Below are 24000 nucleotides of genomic sequence, written 5' to 3'. Positions count from 1 at the left end.
CACCAGTGGGGTATTTACTGACGTATTTCATATCTTGTAGTCTTGTATGGACCACAGACCCTCTGTGGGCAGCTGGGGGTGCACTGACCTGCTGCAGGGCGTGCTCGTGCCTCCGGGCCTGGCTCTGCCTCGTGATGAAGGACCAGGTGGAGAGCTTGTAGTGGTTGAGCAGGCAGATGATCACCACCACCATCACTGTCATCACCACGATGATGATGACGATCTGAACAAACTCCAGTTCAGCTGCATACACACACACAGAAGGGGAAAGGAGGGTTAGCATCAAACATATACAGACAGACGCAGGTTCAAAATAACTTCAAACCATTAAAAACAATACAAATGTACATAGACGCAGGATATACTAACATTGCATGGATGCTGGATATGCTAACGCTATAACCAACCTATTTGGGAATAAATATATATATATATATATATATATATAATATATACATTTAGTGTACTTGTTTATGACACTTGAGTTTGTTTTACAGGGGCAATGCCCTCTTGCTTTACTTGTATCTCCAATTTCTAACTGGAAATGTTGCTATTGGACGTGGTAGAAGAAGACTATTGAAAACGTTTTATTTGTAAAACTATTAATACCCCGCAGTAAAAGTGACGACTGAAAGAGACGCATTATTCACACGACGTACTAATCTGTTCAAGTTTGAGTTGTACATTAGAATACAATGCATTTCTCTAAGCAATGTTTGCTTTTCTACTTTTTTCTGGATTAGAATAGTGGCATAATTCAATATTTCCCAAAAAGCTTAAAAATATTCTTGGAAACCAAAACTGTGTAAAGTTCATCAGCTAATGGAAATCTTGTGATTCAATTCAATTGAAGGGCTTGATTGTCATATGCACAATAGCCACAGCAAGACGTTTTGCAATGAAAATCGAAAGATCCCAAGCTCCTCCGAGAGTATACTTAAGAAATTAAATAAAAAATACTTAAAATAGTGCACCCAAAACTCCCAAAACAAAATGCTGCAAATGCTCCAAAACAGCAGTTATTTTGGAGAGGGATGAAACAATGAAACATTGACCTGAAGGTGTTTATCGCAGAGTCCCTGACTTAGCACTATTCTGACTGTTACACCCTTCACCAGCAGAGGGGAGCACAGGGCAAACTCCTGTGTGAGTGCAGCCACTCCACAAAGAAAAGATTCAAAACACAGGAGAGATGAGTGTCGACTCTGTCCCAGGGCCTTTCTCATTTTCATTAATTTCCCCTCCTCGTAATCCTCGGTCCTCTGGTAGTGACCCGGAAATGGGAAACACACACACACACGATGATCAGGACACGGTGGTTGCTGCCTTACAGTCACGTCTGTCTCTTGTTCATTGTTTCGTCCTTTTTCTTTCTCCTCCCACTCTTGAACCCTTCTCTCGCCTCCCATCGCCCTCCTATCCATCTTTTCCACTAACTCTCCCCTCTTCCTTCTGAACAACAACACTCTTTCTGAAGTCTGCCAGCTGTTTCTGCCTTTATCAGTCTTTTCTTGCATTCCTTCCTCACCCACTGTCATTCCTTCTCTGTGTTCCTTATTATCCATTGTCTCCCACTTTCAGTTTCTCTCTTCCTCTGGCATCCCTCCTTCCTCTGTGTCCCTGTCTGCAGTCCAACATGCTTTTTGTTCTGAGCAGAAGTCTTGACCTTGTCTGACCTCTGACTCACATCTTACTCACAGCTGAACACTCACTCACTTTATGTCTCTCTGTGTCTGTGTGTGTGTGTGTGTGTGTGTGTGTGTGTGTGTGTGTGTGTGTGTGTGTGTATATACAGTTTGTGTTCTTGTGTGTAGCTCTGTAAGAACAATGACACGATGTACACTCAGCTATTTGAGCTACAATCCCTCCATTCTGGCGGAAGGATCCTCCACAAATCTCTGTGCATTTTTCGGAGTTTACTACCCACTATCCACTTTGGCCGTTTTTGAAACAGCAGGGGAGGGAACAGGTTATGACAAGAAAACTGCATGTGAAATTCAAAATTCCAAAAACAAAAAAACTGACAGATTTGATTACCTCCGTAAAAAAAGACCTTCATAATTCAAAAGTAAATAACATATGGATTTGAACAGACAACTGATACGTGCAGGAAACACAGAAAAAGTTAAAGCAGGGACCAGCCCAGTCCAGTAAATCCTCTCCCAGTGTTCCCAACCTCAGTAATCCTCCCCGGCTTATTCATCAGCATTAGGGTGGGTTCATGTGGAGTCTGAGCTGAAATGTAAACCCACCCAAACCTGCCTCTGCCCACACCATAGCCGCCACAGGGGAGGGGTGGGGTAAGACTGAGAGGAAGAAGGCCAACTAACACAAACCACAGGGAGGCGTAAAAAAACGCTGCGAAGAATGAAACCTAAGCCAGTAAAACCAACCGACGTTAACCACACAAGAGCGGAGGAATGAGGTGCAAAACAACACCGGCAGACACGCTCAACGACTTTTCTTTTGCAAGACGAAGGACGATGAGAGAAGTGTTAAACCAATAACTGAAACCCACCTTATTAATGAATGTATAATAATAATAATAATAATAATAATACATTACATTTATAAAGCGCTTTTCCTGGTGCTCAAAGCGCTTACAAGCAAGTAAAACAAAATAACAACAAAAGTAGAAAGTGCTAAGCTAGGAGGAATATAGGTATAAGGTATAATTGAGGTAAAAGTATTGAAGCCACAGCAACAACAAAGTATGCTCCCCCCAGACATTGGGAAAGAGTTTTAAAGCTATTCGTCACAATATACTTAACGTGGGACTGAGGGGATACAATGCTGAAAGTGAAGACGAAGAACCTAATAGCACTAAATGCCCATCTGGCAATGTCCTCACACACACATAATAGGAAAGAAGTGTGGAGTGTTCTGGAAAGAAGCAGCAAGTAGTGTAGTAGCTAGTAGAGCCATGTTCCTCCAACGTGAGGGAGAGAGGCTGAGGTAAAGTTACATTCCAGGAACCAGGCTTCTGAAAAGCTCTTACACATGCTTTCTTCTGGTCTGCTGGAGCCCTATATCATTGGTTCCCCAACTCTTGTGAACCCTTAGAGCCAAGCAAAGCCTACTCATGACCCTGTAAAGAGTCCTGGTTCAGGTCTGTTAGCCCAGCTAGCACAGATCAAGTGTGAAGGTGTTACAGTTATCAATGGAAACCCTGCTGCTGACCACTGAACTGAGACCGCCTGAACAGGTGTCCTCTTGCAGGTGGACTCTCCTGCGGAGGGTTTGAGGTGGGATAGCAAACAAACCAATCACAGGATTTTAGAATAGTAGATGTGATTGTATCATGATTTCAAATGTTAAACTATCTACAAATCCATCTTCTGATCATAACATAAGAATAGGAGCTGGTTCTTTAGTTGATCTGTAAAATGCCATGTATACAACCTATTGATGCAAATCATTATACTAGCGCTGGTACGTTCCGTGGTATCTGGACCAAAGACTGGTGGAAAGACTGACATCCTGAGAGCCATTCTGCTCGCTACGTTGCTAAGCTTACTGTCTTCTTTGGGAGCTTGAGCCACAACCAGCCCAGGCCTGTTCGCTCACCACAGCCGCCACAGGGCGGGGACGGGGGGAGGATTTCATTCAGAGAACAGCATTCTGGGAAACCAAGTCAACCAGGCCCCTGTGTAAGCCTACCTTATACAGTAAATACCACAAACGCTGCCTTCTGCTGTTGTGAGAGCCACACAAACCAGACAGCGGCTTAAAGTTGCCTTCTGAAGTACAGCCGGGCTGTTTTTACAGTTCAAGCTAAAGAAAAGAAAAGCCACTAGCCTCTGCTCAGAACATGAGGGAGGAAGGAAGCAAGAGGAGGAGTTGAGATGGGTGGAATGAACCTGAGGTGGCTCCAGAACACAGTGTACAGCTCTGAGTCTCACACAGGCCACAGATCAGTGTGCCTGCAGTCTGCATTACCAGCACCAGCCTGATGTTATTACAACAGTAATCCACTTGTCTAAACAATATGAGCCCGGCGTCTGCAGCACCCTTATTCCTTCAGCAGGATGAATCATTGCAGCCAGCCGTCCCATCGCTCTGCTGGGGAGAGGCCACTGAGTGTGTTTCATCATGTGAACGTGACCGTCCACACAGCACCATAACACCACTTTCAGATATCTGTACAGACATAGGTTACAAGGAAAGGCAAGTTTATTTATATAGCACCTTTCAACACAAGGCAATTCAAAGTGCTTTACAAAAAATGAAAGACATTAAGAAAATGGCATTTAAAATCATTCATTAAAAAAAGATAATAAATTAAACATTAAAAGAAAAAATACATGGATAAAAGTTACAGTGCAGTCTAAGATATGAATAGTTCAATTAAAAGCAGCGACAAAAAGAAAAGTCTTCAGCCTGGATTTAAAAGTAGTCAGAGTTGCAGCGGACCTGCAGGTTTCTGGGAGTTTGTTCCAGATATTTGGAGCATAATAACTGAACGCTGCTTCTCCATGTTTAGTTCTGACTCTGGGGACAGAAAGCTGACCAGTCCCTGAAGACCTGAGAGATCTGGATGGTTCATAATATTTTTACAAGTTTGCATGAACTTTCTAAAAAGCAGTGTTGCCAGAAGATTTGGATTTTCTAGATTTGGGTTTTCTGCCCAAGCAAATGACTTTTTATCGATTGGATGGATGCATATTGTGCTACCCCAATACAATTAGGCTAAATACCACTGAATTGGCTTTCTCCTCTCCTTAACGTAGCAAAATAATTCACTGTATTGGCTGACATGTGTCGTTCCCAATACTTCCTCTTTAACTGTAGCCATGTTCACAGCTAGACAGATAATCTTCTCCCTTATTTAGCTACAGTGCAATAGTAAAAGTACAGAACCAACATAATAGTATTGTTGTTAGAGACTAGGCTGGGTATAATCTGAAAGTTAGGTTGATATAATACTTACGTTTTGAGACCAGTAAGAAAATGTTTTTCATACCTTTGAGGAACGCTTATACTGTATGTATTTTTTGTCTATCCAGCATTTTGATCAGTACTGAAATATTCTGAAGTTTGATACCTAGCATATAGAGTGCACACACAGTGACCCAATGACGGACATTTGACCTTTGTGTGTGTGAGTGAGAGGCCAATGTGAGGTCATACAGTTCAGTGGACCCCAGTGAAAAGAAGCTGTCAGACCCAGCAGTCACAGCACACACTGTCTGAGGACTTACAGTGGGGCAAAAAAGTATTTAGTCAGCCACCAATTGTGCAAGTTCTCCCACTTAAAAATATGAGAGAGGTCTGTAATTTTCATCCTAGGTACACTTCAACTATGAGAGACAGAATGGGGGGAAAGAATCCAGGAAATCACATTGTAGGATTTTTAATGAATTAATTGGTAAATTCCTCGGTAAAATAAGTATTTGGTCACCTACAAACAAACAAGATTTCTGGCTCTCACAGACCTGTAACTTCTTCTTTAAGAGCCTCCTCTGTCCTCCACTCGTTAACTGTATTAATGGCACTTGTTTGAACTCGTCATCAGTAGGGATGGGTATCGTTAAGGTTTTAACGGTACTACTACTTTTATCGATACCGCTTATCGGTCCGGTCTTTTAACGGTACTTTTATCGGTTCTTTTGGAGAGAAAAAAACAAGGTAAACTAACTAAACAAATTGTGAACAAAACTAACATTGCTTTTTATTTTAATTAAATACATAATATTTCACATCAAAAGAAACAACAATGTTTTAACAAATCGTATTAAATAATCTGATGACAGACTGTAAACAGAATAGCTGAAACTTTAACAAACTAAGTAACTCAGTTTCCTCTAATCATTAACCCATGTTTGTATCATGGAGTTAACTCCGTGTGTTGCTGCTAGCATACATAACACCTGACGTGGAAACGTTACTCGTGGACGGAGCTACAGAGCTGCTAGAAAGACAGTGGAACCCGGTGCATTCCTCCGTCTGGATGTGGAGCACTTTTGATAAATGTTTAGACAAATTGCTCGTGTTACCGCCCTTACATGCTGAACACTTATTGCACTTTTGGCAACGAGCATCGAGACGGGTAAAGTTTAACCACACCTCGGAGCGCGTTCTCTCCGCCATCTCCTCTGTGTGTGTGTTGCTGGCTGCATGTAGCAACTGCGTGTGTGTAAAGTGCCCCGCCCCCTCGCACACAGACGGGAGAGAGATCGAAAATACTAAAAATAATCATAGACGCATTTTTCAGTCTTTTTGCATGTTAGAAACAGAGTTGGTGACACTAAAACTGCAATATAATGTTTATGTAGCAATAATATATATTTGACATGTCTCCAGTACCGATAAAAAGACCGCCAACGTCGGAGCTTAACGGTACCACGGTCTTTAATAATTCAGCCCCGGGGCCCGCTTAATACCGGGGCTCGGTACCCATCCCTAATTATCAGTATAAAAGACACAGTCTGTCCACAACCTCAAACAGTCACACTCCAAACTCCACTATGGCCAAGACCAAAGAGCTGTCAAAGGACACCAGAAACAAAATGGTAGACCTGCACCAGGCTGGGAAGACTGAATCTGCAATAGGTAAGCAGCTTGGTGTGAAGAAATCAACTGTGGGAGCAATTCTTAGAAAATGGAAGACATACAAGACCACTGATAATCTCCCTCGATCTGGGGCTCCACGCAAGATCTCACCCCGTGGGGTCAAAATGATCACAAGAACGGTGAGCAAAAATCCCAGAACCACACGGGGGGACCTAGTCAATGACCTGCAGAGAGCTGGGACCAAAGTAACAAAGGCTACCATCAGTCACACACTACGCCGCCAGGGACTCAAATCCTGCAGTGCCAGACGTGTCCCCCTGCTTAAGCCAGTACATGTCCAGGCCCATCTGAAGTTTGCTAGAGAGCATTTAGATGATCCAGAAGAGGATTGGGAGAATGTCATATGGTCAGATGAAACCAAAATAGAACTTTTTGGTAAAAACTCAACTAGACGTGTTTGGAGGAGAGTTGCATCCAAAGAACACCATACCTACTGTGAAACATGGGGGTGGAAACATCATGCTTTGGGGCTGTTTTTCTGCAAAGGGACCAGGACGACTGATCCGTGTAAAGGAAATAATGAATGGGGCCATGTATCGTGAGATTTTGAGTGACAACCTCCTTCCGTCAGCAAGGGCATTGAAAATGAAACGTAGCTGGGTCTTTCAGCATGACAATGATCCCAAACACACCGCCCGGGCAACAAAGGAGTGGCTTCGTAAGAAGCATTTCAAGGTCCTGGAGTGGCCTAGCCAGTCTCCAGATCTCAACCCCATAGAAAATCTTGTGATTTTCTGGATTCTGTCTCTCATAGTTGAGGTATACCTAGGATGAAAATTACAGACCTCTCTCATCTTTTTAAGTGGGAGAACTTGCACAATTGGTGGCTGACTAAATACTTTTTTGCCCCACTGTATGCTATGTCGGGAATTGATCATAATAATACACGTCTGTCTGGTAGTTTTGCTTATATTTTTCCAGGTATTGAGATATCTAGAACTGGAATTTTGTTGCAGACATGTTTCAGTGGAAGAACATTCAATCTGTATTTATTACAAATAAAGTACCACACTCTCCTAGTCTACTGTTCCTTGCTAGCTTAGCAACAGCATGTTTTAGTGCACAGTCCACATTACCTTGGACAGACTCACACAGCCAAGTCATTCCTACGGCAACAAGAAATAGTTAATGCTGGGAGAAACTCACTTCTGCGAATGATGAGGGAGTACAGGCTTTCTCTGCTTGGCCCTATAAAAATCAGGCCAATGACTATCCATAGAGACTACTTACACTCAGCCAGGCCCTCTAACATTGTTATTGCTCAATATACTTAACATTTGAGCTCAGATGACCTTAGACGGTTCTGTGAGAAAACCAGGCCTGTCTGGTTTAGTTTGCTCAAAGGAGCAAAGCATGTCCAAAACCACCACAATGTATTCCATGGTTCAGGTTTGAGAGTGGGTGTATGCTGACAGTGGAGCGTGAGCGTGCAGGGAACAGCTCGCTAGATGCTTGCTGATTCAGAGTGGGAGAGCTGCTCCCACCAGCAGGGGAAATGCCTTTCATCTCAGACTAGAGACCCTGAGCTTCAGCTGTTAGGAATCCTATCTTGCAGCCAAGCAGCACACAGAGCTACAGCAGCAGCTTATGGAATTGCTGCAGCGACGGCCATAAGTAAAAACAGAGCCTGACAGGGAGCTGCTGTGGTACAGGACAGGACAGGAAAGTAGGACACTGACAGGACAGTAGGACACTGACATGACAGGGAGCATTTGCATGTCTCCCCACACTTAAATGTTAGGCAAAACATGAAAGCAGCACGGTGTTTTTTACCTAGCTAAACTGAGCTCCAGATATCCAGATAGTAGTTGACCCTCAACAGGCTCTAACCGTTTCCTGCTGCAATGCTCAGCGACCTCTCAGTCAGTAAAAATGTGCATTCCCACAGTGACACCTGGCAATCACAACTGCACCTTACTGCCGTTGCTATGGTAACCCTTGGGCATGGTGCCGTGATCAACAAGGCCCGAAACTGCTGGGGCGCCATTGCAGGGGTTGACACACACACACGGAAGAGAAGATGAAGGGACAGAGAGAGAGAGACACACACACCTCTATCTCCCCTGGGAGATGTGCACTGTAACATCTAGACGGCCGCATTGGCCTGGCAGCTAGTCTCTCGTAACCAGTGTTGGGACTAACGCGTTACAAAGTTTACTGTAACGCCGTTATTTTTGGCAGTAACTAGTACTCTAACGCATTACTTTTTTAATTCAGTAACTCAGTTACCGTTACTACATGGTGCGTTGCTCCGTTAGTTTTTTTTATATAGTCAACAGCCAGGCGAACAGAGATGAGAACTGTACTTAAGTACAGTACTTGAGTAAATGTACTTTGATACTTCCTGTGTCACATGCGGAGACGGGCTGTGGGCGTGTTTGTGTTGTTTACTAACAAGACTATCATGGCGGCGGCGGAGCTCAAGTCTAGTTTCTCCACCTGGAGATATTCTCACTATTTCACTTTTGTCGAGCACAAAGAAAATAACGTTTCTGTTAAATGTAAGTTGTGTCTTGGCGGGTCAAAGATCCTATCTACTGCCCAAACCAGTCATTAAAATCTCTTAAAACATCTGCAAAAACAACATGCTGGGACGAAGCTAGTAGCTAAGACCACAGAGATTCAGCCGACGCCACTCCACCTCCACCTAAGCAACAGCGGCTGGATTTTAACCGAGGGACTGCTAGCCAGGGAAAAGTCGATAAAGCCATTGCACGGTATGTTGTAGAACACATGCAGGCTATTGCTACAGTGGAGTCACCCGCTTTCAGGGAGCTAGTTAGCATGATAGCATGATAGCATGTCCGGGCGGCACACGGCATATGGGACGGAAAACGTACCTGGAGAAAGAATATACAAAAATGGAAAGCCAGCTAATATCGATGCAATCCAGATTGCATATAATGCATGTCAAGTTGATCAACAGATTGTATTATTCTCCAATGCAATAACAGTACTGAAATGAAGGCTATAAGGGCATTAATGGGAGCCCTTTTTTCAAGTAACTAAAACGGTACTTTTCACAGTAACGCATTACTTTTGGGTGTAAGTAACTAGTAAAGTAACTGAGTTACTTTTGAAATGAAGTAACTAGTAATGGTAACTAGTTACTGGTTTTCAGTAACTAGCACAACACTGCTCGTAACCCCACTGTATAGTTTGTGTGTGTGTGTGTGTGTGTGTCATGTAGAGGATATGAACCTAGTTATAGCATCCTTCCCACAGTCCCTCCATGGAAATAAATGAACTAGTTTAGCCTGTTTGTGTGTCTGTCTGTCTGTTTCCTGCTATGGGGACTCAGGGCAACAACAAGAGAACAAACAATTACAGCTCTGTCTCTCCTCTCTCCTGCCTCTCTTTTCTTTCCATCCATCTCCCCCTTCTTCTCTGGCTCACACAGCAGACAGCCTGTCTGTTTCCCAGCAGAGACTAAATGGGGTTTAAAAAGCAGGACTCACACAGGATGGCTACTTCCAACCTGGCCAATAACAGTGTTCTCGTCCGAGTCTTGAAGCAGAGGAACACTGTGTGCACAGCAGGTCTAGTACAGCAGGTCAAGATGAAACAGGACGCAGGCCTGTAAAAATGCAATCGTGCATTTATTTTCTGTTCCTAATAGTTAGACTAACCTAGGGTCTGGTTACATCTGCTCGTACATTGTACATTATCAGAGCCAGACGGACAGGATAGCGTCTAGACACCCCTCCCCCCTTCCTCCCTCCCCCTGCCTAAAGCAAGACTGACTACACTCTCTCGCGTGATTGAACCAGAGCCCAGGGTCAGTAATATCAGGGTTAAAGTGAGTGTTTGTGTTTGTGTGTGTGTGTGTGTGTGTGTGTGTGTGTGTGTGTGTGTGTGTGTGTGTACATGTTGCCTGGGGTCAGCCAGGGTCATCATCTGAATTAGTGTAGAGGTACATTTTCTATGACTAGAGTTCAGCCTGTGCTGTAGCATGCTGCTCAAAGCGTACGTGTGTGTGTGTGTGTGTCTCTAACGGTTTTCAGGCACTGACGGCTCTGCCATGTTCTACTCTGAGGTCATAAAGGTAATAAATCATTTGTTATGCCCTGACATTTTTACATTTCCATTAAAGAGATGGCTACATTGTATTAACTAATAATACTAACTCTTGGTTGGGTTGGCAGGCAGATGTCCTACAGACCATAATAACCTGTGAGTTACTAGTGTTGTTTAACCTGCTTTATAAAAATGATCCTGCTATCCTTATTTTGGTTCAGGTCAACATCACAGGAGGCAGGAACAGGTCAAGCCATGCTGAACAAAACAAGGGAGATCCGTGATAACAAAGGAAAAATAAATAAAAAAGGAGTAACGCAGAGCTGAAAAGGAGAAGGAAAGAAAATAAGGCTCAGGTTGAACAAATAGATACTGGACACAGGGAGGAACAGAGATAAGACGGGGGAGGGGGAGGTAGAGGATCGGTGCGGGGAGAGCGTGGTTAAGGAAGACAGATGTTACAGGGAGACAAACTACAAAGCCTATCACATCTGAGACTGAACAAGAAAAGGGTGGAAAATAAGCAAACAAGAGAGAGGGGAGAGGAAATGAGAGGCCTTCTGTCTGCATTCTGCCTGCACATGTTCATTTGATAGCACAGACAACTATCTTCAACCACCAAGAGAGGCCATTTCCCCATGCAACTCTAAAGTAGTGTTTCAACAACAGTCAAGTTGTAGACCCCTCCCAGACGGATGCTCACACGTAATGTGACACATCTTGAGCACTATATAACATGCTGAATACTAGTTATGAACCCTATAGGTGATTATTCAAATGTTTAAAGTTTTCAGTTTGCTTTTTTACATTTGAATCATCATCATTTCAAATAATAAGGAAATTCCTCTGCAGATTGGCGGATAATGAAAATAATCGTTGTCATAGTTTGAGTTGTATGCAGTAGCATTTACATTTCTCTTAGTCAAACTAACTTAAGAGACATATCAAACTTTCTGGGAGAGTTTACCCTTCTTATGATTATGATGAATGAAAACATACACAAAAAATGAGTTGATACAAATGTACATATTAGCAACAGAAGCTGCACCCCTTTTCACACCTCATCAGGAACTCATTCAGAGGAACACATAAAACCTCTAACACATCTCAATGAAAACATTAGGACAAAAAGCAGCGGAGACAAACAGCCTCCTCCTCTGGTGTGTAATTACACTCCGTGTGTTTGTAATCACTCACTTTAATCCCTTCCTGCTAATCATAACTGCTTTCCATTTTGGAAAGAACTGCTCCTCAGCAGCTATGCTTGCGTGGCGTTTTCTTCTGCTGTGGCTCAGTGCTGTAGAGGCTGTCACTCCAACATGGACCGTGTCCTTCTCTCTAGGTTTCTCTTTCATTATGTCTCCTCCTCTCACTCTCTATTTATCCTTCTGATTTGTAATCCCTCCATGCTTTTCCTTTCATGATGTATAGCTCTCTTTTCTTCTCCAAATGTCAACCTCCACCTCTTCTTTTCTACTATACCAATGTACTCTAGTCATGTCTGCCTCCCTATCTCTTGTCCCACCTCGTTCTGTCTCCTACCTTCCCTCCCACTCCCTCGGATTCTCACATTATGGGCTGTTAAAATACCTTCCACATGCACGCGCATTGTGCAATCTAACACAGCAAACCCCCCCTCCCCATGAAGTAATGCCTGGCAGGCATGACTACACAGGAAAGAGAGATGGAGACCGAGAGAACCAAAAAGAAAGACAGAGAAAGTGTATCAGTGATAAAGGATGCAGCAGAGAGGGGGGGCGATGTCAGGGGACCATTTTGTACATGAAGAGAAATCTGCAAGATAAAGGGAAGTGCGTGCAGGAAAAAAAGTCCTATCAAAAAAACTTTTTTCATCCCTGGAACACTTGGCCGTGACCGCGAGCTGAACTTCAGAGGGTGCTGAGCAACAGCTGCGGAACACAGAAGAAACTGCAAAAAAAGAAAAGAAGCTGCAGAAGAAGAAGAAGCAGGCGGAGTGCGGAAGGGGGGCATCTTTCTCAAAGATGGTGGTGGTGTTTTGGAGATGACCAGGATGTTTTAGACTTGCTGAGAGAGGGAAGGGAGTAAAAATAGACCTGGGGCAGCGGGGGGGGGGGGGGGGTTCAAACAGAGGGGAGGATAGTTAAATGTGGAGAGAAGCTGGTGTCCTAACGATAAAGAAGTGCTCAGTCCTCTGGCAGGAGCAGCCTCCATTACTCTGCACTCTGCTTCAGCAACAATCTCATCCTGTCATGACATCCTTTCACTAATATCTTACAGTTAATCCCTCTTAAAAATATAAGTGACAAAACACAACCTCATCGTATCTGAGAGGAGATATGATTTTGCCATTAGTGAGCACTAACAAAGATGGAGTAGCTACTTTAAAAGTAATACAACATACTAACTTCAGATCTCCTTCCCTCGTTGTTTCCCTCTCTGCCTCTTTCTTTGCTCCCCTTTTATACCTTATTGCGTTCTCTCACACACTTTTCCACCCACACCCATTTCTTCCTTCCTTTCTTTTCTCCGTCTCTCAGTAGAAAAAGCACTTGGGGAGTTCAGCTGACGGCGAATACTGCAGAATAAAAAGCAGCTTCTGACTCGACGAGGTAGAACTCTTTGGGTGACGGAGTGTAACCACGGATATCGACAACTCAGCAACACCCACGCAAACGTTATACCTTTTTAGTAATCGATTTAGTAGTTTGTGTGCTTACTCTTTCGTTTTAGAGGGCAGACGCTGTGTAAAAGAAACACACACACACACACACACACACACACACACACACACACACACACACACACACACCACACACACACACACACACACACACCACACACACACACACACACCACACACACACACAACACACACACACACACACACACACACACACACACCACACACACACACACACACACACACACACACACACACACACACACACACACACACACCACACACACACACACACACACACACACACACACACACACACACACACACACACGAGGAACCATAAGCTCTTCCCATTAAAAGTCCTGTCTCATGGGAATAGAATGGCTGTAAATGAGCAGCAGGGGGACTACGGGTTTATGGAGGAATCATTATGACAACTGCAAATGCACAGAATGTTTGACTGCTTTGAAGGATTAGACATTGATAGTTATTGAATGATGTGGCTGATTGTTGGTGGGACCCTCTCATGGAGCTTCACCTGGTGCAGACCTGGGTGCAGCTGGTCTGGGGCTAATGTGTGTTAGTGTTGGGACGGCACTGGGCAGGGCCAAGCCGGATGCTGTGACTATGACCAATATTAATAATTCACATGCAGGATCTCCATGCCCTAATCATCATTAGCAACGCTAGCCAGGAGCCACGTTAGCTTCCAGCAGAACGCAGAGCGTGAAGATCAGAAAGGAAAGACAGGTGAAGAGCGTGCCATCCATGTGATCATCTCGATTTAAACTCAAAATACCTCCTATATATAGTAAGCAAGGCTCTGTGTGGTGTCAAGCACTTTCAGTTAGCCTACATGATGTCCCTGTCCGTTTATCTATCTATACATCATTTTAATAATAAGATCCATTTTAAATAATGTACTATACATTTGCTGAGTTTTTTTATTTAAAATGCTTTGACATCCATAGCTACAGTAAAGTATTAAAGAGACTAACCAGTCTAATTACATTAGAGCATAAGGATTGTGCTGCAGGATATCTTTTGGCACTCAACACCAAGCCCATCATACTGAAGAAGCACTAAGAACAAATATATATGTCATGGACAAGTCTCTTCAGCTTTTTAGAAAACATTAATCAAATAATAGTAAACGGAGTGTGGGAGTTTAGGGTGCAACGGTGCAGATGAGTGATGAGTTTAATAGTCGTTTTTGGAAAACAATGGAGCTCTATGGCACACAAATAACAACAAAATACATAATCAGATTGCTGATGAAACAATCTACTTCCAAAATGTGCTCGAAAGCAAACCACTCTATAGTCTCGCTCAATGTTGCGACCTCATCTGATTTGTTACATGCTAGGCAAAGTCAATGAACGCATTCTCAAACTACAGTTTCTCTTGTGAGAAAGCAGGGCATTGCAGATAACCTATAGCCCATATTGCGAAAAACCCAGAGTGCTTTCACCACAGCAAACATGGTTCCAACACCGAGGTGGCAGTCTGCAATAGACGGAGAGAAGCTGTCAGCATGGGGAGCCAACCGTTCTCCGTGCTGACTCAGTCATGTCGCCTGATGACTTAGTTAACCAATGCCAATCCTAAACACCTTGCATACATCTGGGCCTGCCAGAGTCTGCAGAGAGGAGGAAGAGGAGGAGGAGGAGGAGGAGGAGGGGGGGGGAGGAGGAGGAGGAGGAGGAGGAGGAGGAGGAGGAGGAGGAGGAGGAGGAGGAGGAGGAGGAGGAGAGAAGGAGAGGAGGAGGAGGAGGAGAGAAGGGGAGAGGAGCGAAGGAGATGCTGTGTTATGGTTGGGGGGTTGGGGAGTCAGAGACCAGACATCCTCTATCTCCCCCTGACCCCCTGTCTGAGTCTGAGTCTGAGTCTATGTGTGTGTGTGTGTGTGTGTGTGTGTGTGTGTGTGGGTGTGTGTGTCTCCTCTCCCCAGCCAGACAATAGAGCAGGCCCTGTGCCTGATTGGGGTCAGCTGGTGGGTGCCGAGGGAAGGGGGGGGGGGGGGGGACAGGTTTGGGGGGGGTAAGTATCAGACACCGCTGTCTGACTCGTGTGTCTGGATGAGAAGAGAGGGACTCAAATCAGAGAGCGCTCCGAATCATCAGCCAACAACAAGAAGCAGTGAGGAGGAGAGGAGGAAGAGGATCTGATGCCCACACACTTCCTTTACTACTTGGCTCCAGGCTGGGAGGTTCAACTGGGTTAAAATGTAAAAAGATTATAAAATACCGCGCGGACAGCACTTGCTCACTGCACAATGTTCCAAAACCTACTGTTCGTATCAACAGTGGTACTAAATGATATTCAATCACATAAACTGTGGTAGAAGATTGTGGCCCCTATATGCAGAAGTAGAAGATATTTAACCTTAGTAAAAAGGAGCAATTTTAAGAGCCCTGCATTCACAATGCCAAAAAGAAACAATTATTGCCATCGAAAAATAGCTAAAGTACCAAAAGTAAAACACTTGTTATGTAGTCCAGGTTACACTCATTTATTTATATATTCATAAACTGCTGCTATAAATAAGGAAGAAGATCATTTTAAGCACTGACAAACTTCAGACCTGCTTTGGTGATCAAATGCTTTTTGGGTTCATTTAGAGTAGACCTACAGGGCAGACAGAGTTTAAAGAGGAGCTCGACGCTCGTGAAACTGTCAAACAGGAGGGTGGGGAGCCTCGCTGTTGGGGAAGCAGTGTGTGGAACCTGTCAAGCGCAACTTACATGATGCCGAATTTAACAAAATAAAATGTAAATAATTGGTTTAAACGGCATAATAATAAGGACGATCGTCCGTTCTGTGATTCTCCTGAACACACAGATGGCCAGTCCGCCCCTTTGTAGCATGTTATTTCAATGAGAGATGAGCAGATCGCCACTGGCTTTCAACTAAAGACACAGCCACGCAAAAACTGCGGCATTTGTACAGCTCCTTATGGGTACTGCAATTAGTGAAGTGCTTTCCTCTCTGTGTGAAACGATCAGCAACCACGGAGGAAGCGGCAGAAAGTCACCTGGAGATAAAGAAGAATGTAAATATTTTACACACCTATTCCTAGTGTGCCACTGGTTACGGTGCCGCGTGCCAATGGTTGCCGACCACTGTTCTACACTGACATAGCATTACACTGCTATGACATCTCTCCCTTCTTAACGGCACGCCTCTAGACTTTTCCCTTTTTTTGCCAGACACTGACTGTGATATCAGTTGAGACACTTCATCAGGCTCCACACAGCTCCCTCTGGAGACACATTAGCTTTAATGAACTTATTTTACATGTGCAGTAGTACTCCCCGAGTTCCCCTTTGGTGGAGTTCCCCTTTACATGATAGCAGGAGCCTGAATGAGGCTTTGAAAAAAATAACACGTGTCTTTCAGTTCTAGGACCTTACAAGGTAAACTAATCCAAGTTTGCTTTTGATACATATGACTCGAGCCATAGTTTTGCAGAGAATAAAGAGGATAGCGGGTACTTTTGGCATCATTTACTTAAGGTCCAATTAACCCATGTGATGGATTAAACAATGTATTTACAAGTTAAATAATATACTATAAAATATTGACAATGTTTGCAGCTTTCATCTCAATTCGTTCTCTGTAAAAAAAGGGACAGTTAAATGATAAACTACACAAAGTAGTGGTACCTGTAGTGCTATTTAGATTTGTGAGTTTCAGAGTGTTACTGTTCCTTTAAAGTGGACTTGGCATGCTATATTTGAATAATATATTGTAGGGCCATACCTATATACATGTCTGTGAAGTTTTTTTTTCAAAATACCAAACAGATCCTGCATTTTAGCCATGCCTCATTTCGCTCTATTTGCACTTTTCCAGCCCTGTCTTCACAAGGGCTGATTCTGTGGCAAATGAGCTGCAGCTGACCACGCCCCCCTGCAAAGGGCAAAGACCTATCAAAGCATTTTGCATGATTGGTCCCTTTAATTTAACACCTATACAACTCTTGAAACTGAAGTAGAAATGTCTCCATTCAGTCTTTTCTCCTGCTTGTGAGAAAATATTTCCTTTGTCTAATATTGAATGAAAATGGTAATGACAACATTTTTTTTTTTACAGTAGTGATTATAAAGCAACTTAGGCGCTAAGTCCCCCCCCACTGAAGTAATCTTGTAGGGCCATCTAAAACGCCCACACTCCAGTGACACCCCTTTGAAATAAGCCTCTTCAAAATCCAAGGGAAATCCTGCACACCACTTGAAGAGACATGTCATTATTCCACTGTCTGGGTGTTCCTGCACACACAAACAAATGGATTGCCCAAATACTGACAAGCAGCGGGCGGCATCGCGTTTCTGCCTTGTTTTATTTCTCGTTTTGTTTCATGGGACGCAAAACAGCATTTGTAATTTCAAAGCAATAATCGCTGCTTTGTTTCATGTAAGGAGAGACGAGACGTGTAGAGAGGCTGGGCTCACAAAGGGTAATAAACATGCCAAGCATTTGATTTGTCTGAATGCTGGGAAAAACTAATCCGCTACAAGGCAAAAAAGACAGTTTGCTTGTGTACTGTCTGATTGAATACGTCCCGTCCATTCCCACAGCCATTCATTCACTGGAACTCTTTAGCATCTCAAACAGTCAAACTGTGTGTAAATAGATGTTGACCGAGACAGCAGAACCACCCCCCGCCACCACCATCACACACACACACTTAACGGATGGCCTGTCTTAAACACACTAGGACTACAAATCTGCCCTGGTCCCATTTTGGGAACCAATGGAGGAGGTCTCTGTGTGTGTGTGTGTGTGTGTGTGTGTGTGTGTGTGTGTGTGTGTGTGTGTGTGTGTGTGTGTGTGTGTGTGGTGTGTGTGTGTGTGTGTGTGTGTGTGTGTTGGGGGTGCAATTTCTTTGTTAACCGTTTCACATCATGACTTAACAGTTTCAGCCGATTATAGAACAATATCAGTCTTTACACATCATAACAATTGAACAGTTTTTAAAGTGTCTCTTTCTGTCCCTCTTATATTGCAGTCCCTCACTCACTTTGTTTTAATTCAGTGCGAGTATTGAGCTGGAGCTTGTCCTGCCAGGAGTTTTAGATCTGGGCTGAAATGGTGTCAGGGCCATTCTCATACACACATGCAGGTGCTCATTGGTTAGCCTCGGTTAGCTCATTGGTTAGCCTCGGTTAGCTCATTGGTTTAGCCTCGGTTAGCCTGCCCTGGAACCATATTTAGTTTCTGTGACCTCAGTTCTGACTTGAGAGGGAATGTTCGGTCAAAAACTTTGTGTTTTGTCTCGTAGTGGCGTGTTGTCTCTTTTAATGAGCGCCACGGTCTCTGAACAAATGAGACACACTGGCTCTGTGCTCCCTGTGGGCAGGAATGAACATGAATGAGTCCGTCCACTCAGGGTTAAAGCTCTGTTCTCACTGTCCACGTTCCTCTTCTTGGAGAGCGCCATGTCTAATTATTTGTCTCTCCCTGTCTGCCGCTAACACGCCTGTTCACTCTCCTCTTCCGTCTTCTCTCCCTGTATCACTATTATTCTCTTCACTCACTCTCCTCTCCGCCGTGCTCTCCTCTCTCTTCTGTGTTTCTCTCCCTGTATCGCTCACGTCGTCTCTTTCGCCCCCTGTCGGCCGCGGTAAAATAGAATCGCCCCGTCAAAATTGAAATCCCCTATTAATGTATTGATTATAGGTCCGGGTCCGTATAGGTCGGCGTCTGGGTCCGGATCCGGACCGTGGTCCGCCTGTGTGCCGACCCCTGCTCTATATGAAAACTCAGATTATTGCCATACATTTGATGATGGCATTATCAGTAATCATTTCAAAGTGACACAGAGACATTGGATTAACCTTCAGCAGCATGTATATGCGTTGTAATGCCCTTGAACCACAACTTTTGATCAGAAACAGCAAGGTAAGACGTATTGTGCCGTTTTGGCCACGTAAAGTGAAGTTGTCTGTTGTCTTTCCTGGCTTTCGCTGCCGTGAGTTCTGGTCGCACAGTGATGATACTTATACCATTGGAATCTGTGGAATCTCAGATTTTATATGCTATTGCATGAAGTATAAAGATTGCTACAGTGAGTTATGTGCTAAGTGCGTTAGCACCCTTTCGCTTAGTGCTAATTCAGAGGCTCGTTGTTAGAGGTTCTATTTTGTTTCGGTAGAAATGGTTCATATCGTCCGTTAGCTGAGTTTCTTCCCGTTAAGTGGGTATGACACATTCAATAGTTTGTTAAATGTCAAGAAGCCCTGAGACACAGTCTTCGTGAACATTGTTGTGTTTAGCCCCCGGGGGCAGGGGCCCCGGGCTTAACAGAACTGGTCCCTGATCTTCCCCTATTTGAATATGTACTTCACTGTGCAATAGTACATTGATTTTCTTGGGTGGTTGGATTGTTGGTCGGAAATTTGAAACTCACTTACGCTGACATAGTTTGGCTAGTTAAATATTTTAGCAGTCTGCTATATTAATGTAACTGAGAAAAAAACCAATATCCTCTCAGATGACTTTACAATATGGATAGTTTGCAGTTGTGCTAAAGCTGCTGGGGCCCGCAGAGTGTGTGAGCAGGTCAGCTCAACAGTGTAAAAACAGGGTCTGGGGACCATCAGACTGAAACAAGGAGCCCCTTTCTTAACCCCCGCATGTTGAGCACTACTGTTCACTGCCATAACACTCAGCTCAGGAGAGGTGGCAGACTACATAGCGCTCCACTGAGACACACTACAAGCGTAGAAATTCCCTCAGAAATTAATTATAGGAGCAGTGATCATAGAATAAATCTGTCTAGGAGGAAAAACCCAAAAACCTTTTTTTAATTTGTTCTTAAAACATTCGTAGGTTGTCTCTGCCACTCCCCTGCCCAAGGTCTCTGCTTTTCACACCTCAGACTCTGAAGTTTCTTTTTTTCCAGGGCTCATTATTGAAATTCATTAATAATAAAACTAAATAAAAAACAAACTAATTCCAAATGTACAACACCTCTACAAACAAAATAAAGAGGCAAAAACCAACCCAAACAAACAACAAAGAGCTTAGTGAGAGATTGGATTGGCTGTCTGGCGGGAGACTGCAGGGTAAATATTGGCTGAGCCTAAGAGTGCCTGTGTGTGTGTGTGTGTGGGTGTGTCTGTCTGAGCCTATAGCTAGGTGTAAATGTGTGCCGATGGTACATCTTTGTATGTGTCTGATGGAGAGTCAACAAGTGTGCGGTGTGTTTGGCCTGAGGTAGTGACAGATGACCCTGCTGCCACCTACACACTAACAGCACTCACACACAGGATACAGATCAGGCCGGGACGGCTGGGGGGCCCCCGGGCTGGCTACACACACACACACACACACCACACACACACACACACACACACACACACACACACACACACAACACACACACACACACACACACACACACACACACACACACACACACACACACACACACACACACACACCCACACACACACACACACACACACACACACACACACACACACCACACACACACACACACACACACACACACACACACACACACACACACACCACCCACACACACACACACACACACACACACACAGACACAACACACACACACACACACACAACACACACACACACACACCACACACACAACACACACACACACACACACACACACACAACACACACACACACACACACACACACACACACACACCCACACACACACACACACACACACACACACACACACACACACACACACACACACACACACACACACACACACACACACACACACACACACACACACACACCCACACACACACACACCACACACACACACACACACACACACACCACACACACACACACACACACACACACACACAACACACACACACACACACACACACACACACACACACACACACACCACACACACACACACACACCTTTCCCAGAGGCCAAGTGCATTGACCCTGGATGATGATAGAGGATATTCTCTTTGATAATATATTCTGTACTTTGAGACACATTTAACATCTTTTTATTCTAAGTCATGGCTGGGTCTGGCTTGATATTTGTTGAGATTTGCTACCAAACTTTAAATGTAAGTTTTCTGTACTTCACAGTTTTATGGTTATACATCTAAATCGTTATTTTATTTCAGGCATATTTTAAAAGGTCCCATGTCATGCTTTTCCAGTTATTACCCATCCCCTTGTGTATTATGAAGGTTTTTCTGCATGTAAACGGTCTGCAGAGTCAAAAACTCTCAAATACACCCTGTAGGGAGTAAAACTCTAACACAGAGAAGACCTCCCCAAAACGCCTCGTTGGATTTCCAATGTTTTCTTCCTGGGTATCGCTACCAGAGTTCCCGTTAGCCGGTAATTACCGGACTATGACCGGTAAAATATGCTGAAGACCGGCTAATCTAAATCTCTCCGGTCAAAGTGTCCGGTCAAAATAATTTCCCCTTAGCGCAATACCGCTTCAGTTGCGCCACTTATGTGACAGACAAGAGAGTATGTGACAGACAAGAATAGTCCATTCTAATGTCTAACACTTAATGTGGAGAAAGAGATGTCCTCATGGGTTGATTGTGCGTTGATCTGTTGGTAATGCCTCAGGGTTCCGGTGGGCATGTAAACAAATGCATAATGCTGCGCTATACTTTGTGGCCTCACCCAGTTGCATAGCGACGCTTATTGTCTTAGGTGTCTTTAATAAGCAGGTAGTCATATCATTAGCTAGAACTAGCTGGATCTGATCGATATGGACATAAACGCGAGTGAAGTCTAATCTGACGGGAGAGAGAGATCAGCTGCTGCTGACGAGTCGACACGCAGCTCTGCATGATCACATGCAGCGGTGAGCGGACAAAACACACACTTCAGGTTAGAATATCACACGTAGCTATTTTAATGACCTCTCAAACTACCTAAACTACACTGAACAAAACTATAAACGCAACACTTTTGTTTTTGCTCCCATTTTTCATGAGATGAACTCAAAGATCTAAAACATTTTCTATATACACAAAATAACCATTTCTCTCAAATATTGTTCACAAATCTGAAAAAATCTGTGATAGTGAGCACTTCTCCTTTGCCGAGATAATCCATCCCACCTCACAGGTGTGGCATATCAAGATGCTGATTAGACAGCATGATTATTGCACAGGTGTGCCTTAGGCTGGCCACAATAAAAGGCCACTCTGAAACGTGCAGTTTTGCTTTATTGGGGGGGTCCGGTGAGTATCTGGTGTGAGGGTTAGGGTAATGTAGTCTTCTTCCGTTCTACGCCTCAAAGGTCTATAATCAAATCTGTACATGCTATGGAGGTTCTGCAGGGTGTGGGGTATGTATGGTGTATCTTGGCATATAATGTTGTGTGCTACTGTTGGTGTTTTCAGCTAGCTGGCTACATAATGTTGTAACGGTAAGCTGGGCTACCTTTCTAATTTCTTTGCAACAGACGTTTTCCACTTCGGTAGGCATCATGGCGCAGTTTCCACAAGTGCACCTAAATAACAACAGTTGTAGGTACAGTTTGGTTAGTTAGCGTATAACATATACGGCTGTACCGACGCCATCGTAAGACTGATGTTCCGCTCAGAGCGAGCCGAAAAAAGCACTGTTAGACATGGGTGGAGCCTCTCTGGTGGTTGACTCATCAGAACAGAGTGGGCCGAGCTGACCAATCGGAGCACACTGGGCTCACAGGGAGGGGGGCAAGAGCTCCAACAAGCCGTTTAGGACAGAGAGTGAATACACATACCATACAGAGATGCTGTTTGAGAAACCAATGTGAGTTTGGAAAATTGCACAATATAAATCTATTCTAGTAGACCTCAACAATGGAATTATGATCAGTAGAAATGGCCATGACATGGACCTTTAATATAGAAATATAGAAAGTGGTTGCAAAAAAAATGTATAGTTTTTAACCAACGTTAAAATAAATCCTATATCATTTTAAAGCTTTGAACCCTAAGATCTTCATTTTTACTTGGAAATGTTTCTTATTGCTGGTGAACATTGACTTAGTGAAAGAATCTTCTGGAATCCATTCAACAAAACAACCAGCACGATCAACATGAGGTTTGTTGAATGGAAAACACACCGGTATTTGCATGAGTTAAACAAGTGTAATGACCTCGTGCAGCAGGCATATGGGATTTCCCCACTTGTTAAAGAAAGACAGGACTGATAAGAGTCATGATAGATTAAATTACTTAAGAGTGGAACATGTGTGCTGTGCAGAGGACCTGTCACCCTGCAGGGACTTCACCTTCACACAGAAGTCTAACCTCCTATAACATTTCATTTGAAAATTAACATGAGTAATGGCTTAAGGGTTAATCATGTTTCCTGACTGCTAACTGTAGGCTTAAGAGTATGCACAAACGGAGCAAGTCTACATGAAGCTGTTTCAGTTTAGGACTTTATAGGACTTTATAATACTACACCTACATATGAGATAACTGCAACCACTCAATGAATCCAAGAACAGCAATGGCTAGAGACTAACACAAATTCAATCCAATCACGTGTATCCCAGTATGTAAGCAGAGGTTCGATTCCTGGCCGTGACACACTGTCTGCACTGTGATCCCTCTATGTTCCTAGTCCTTTTCAATTTTCCTCTTGGTCTGAATAAAGAGGAAATACACCAGTGAGACCCGCCCGCTCTGCTTAAAAAAAAAGGCAGACTGTAGCTCTTTTCTCCAGCCAGAGAAATCATCAAAGCATGAGCTACATTAT

The 24000-nt window shown here is 43.8% G+C and overlaps 1 protein-coding gene across 1 annotated transcript in view; it reads right to left on the bottom strand.

Annotated features, from left to right (window-relative positions):
- The window catches only part of ldlrad4b (low density lipoprotein receptor class A domain containing 4b), a 43908-nt gene that overhangs the window by 8506 nt on the left and 11402 nt on the right, over positions 1–24000 (bottom strand). The window contains 1 exon segment of the mRNA XM_034216050.1: positions 89–243. Within this exon segment, the coding sequence (XP_034071941.1) occupies positions 89–243 (155 nt within the window).

Source organism: Gymnodraco acuticeps, unplaced genomic scaffold (assembly GCF_902827175.1).
Source record: "Gymnodraco acuticeps unplaced genomic scaffold, fGymAcu1.1, whole genome shotgun sequence".
In the NCBI taxonomy this organism is placed as follows: domain Eukaryota; kingdom Metazoa; phylum Chordata; class Actinopteri; order Perciformes; family Bathydraconidae; genus Gymnodraco; species Gymnodraco acuticeps.
This window is presented reverse-complemented; position numbering and strand designations above follow the sequence as displayed.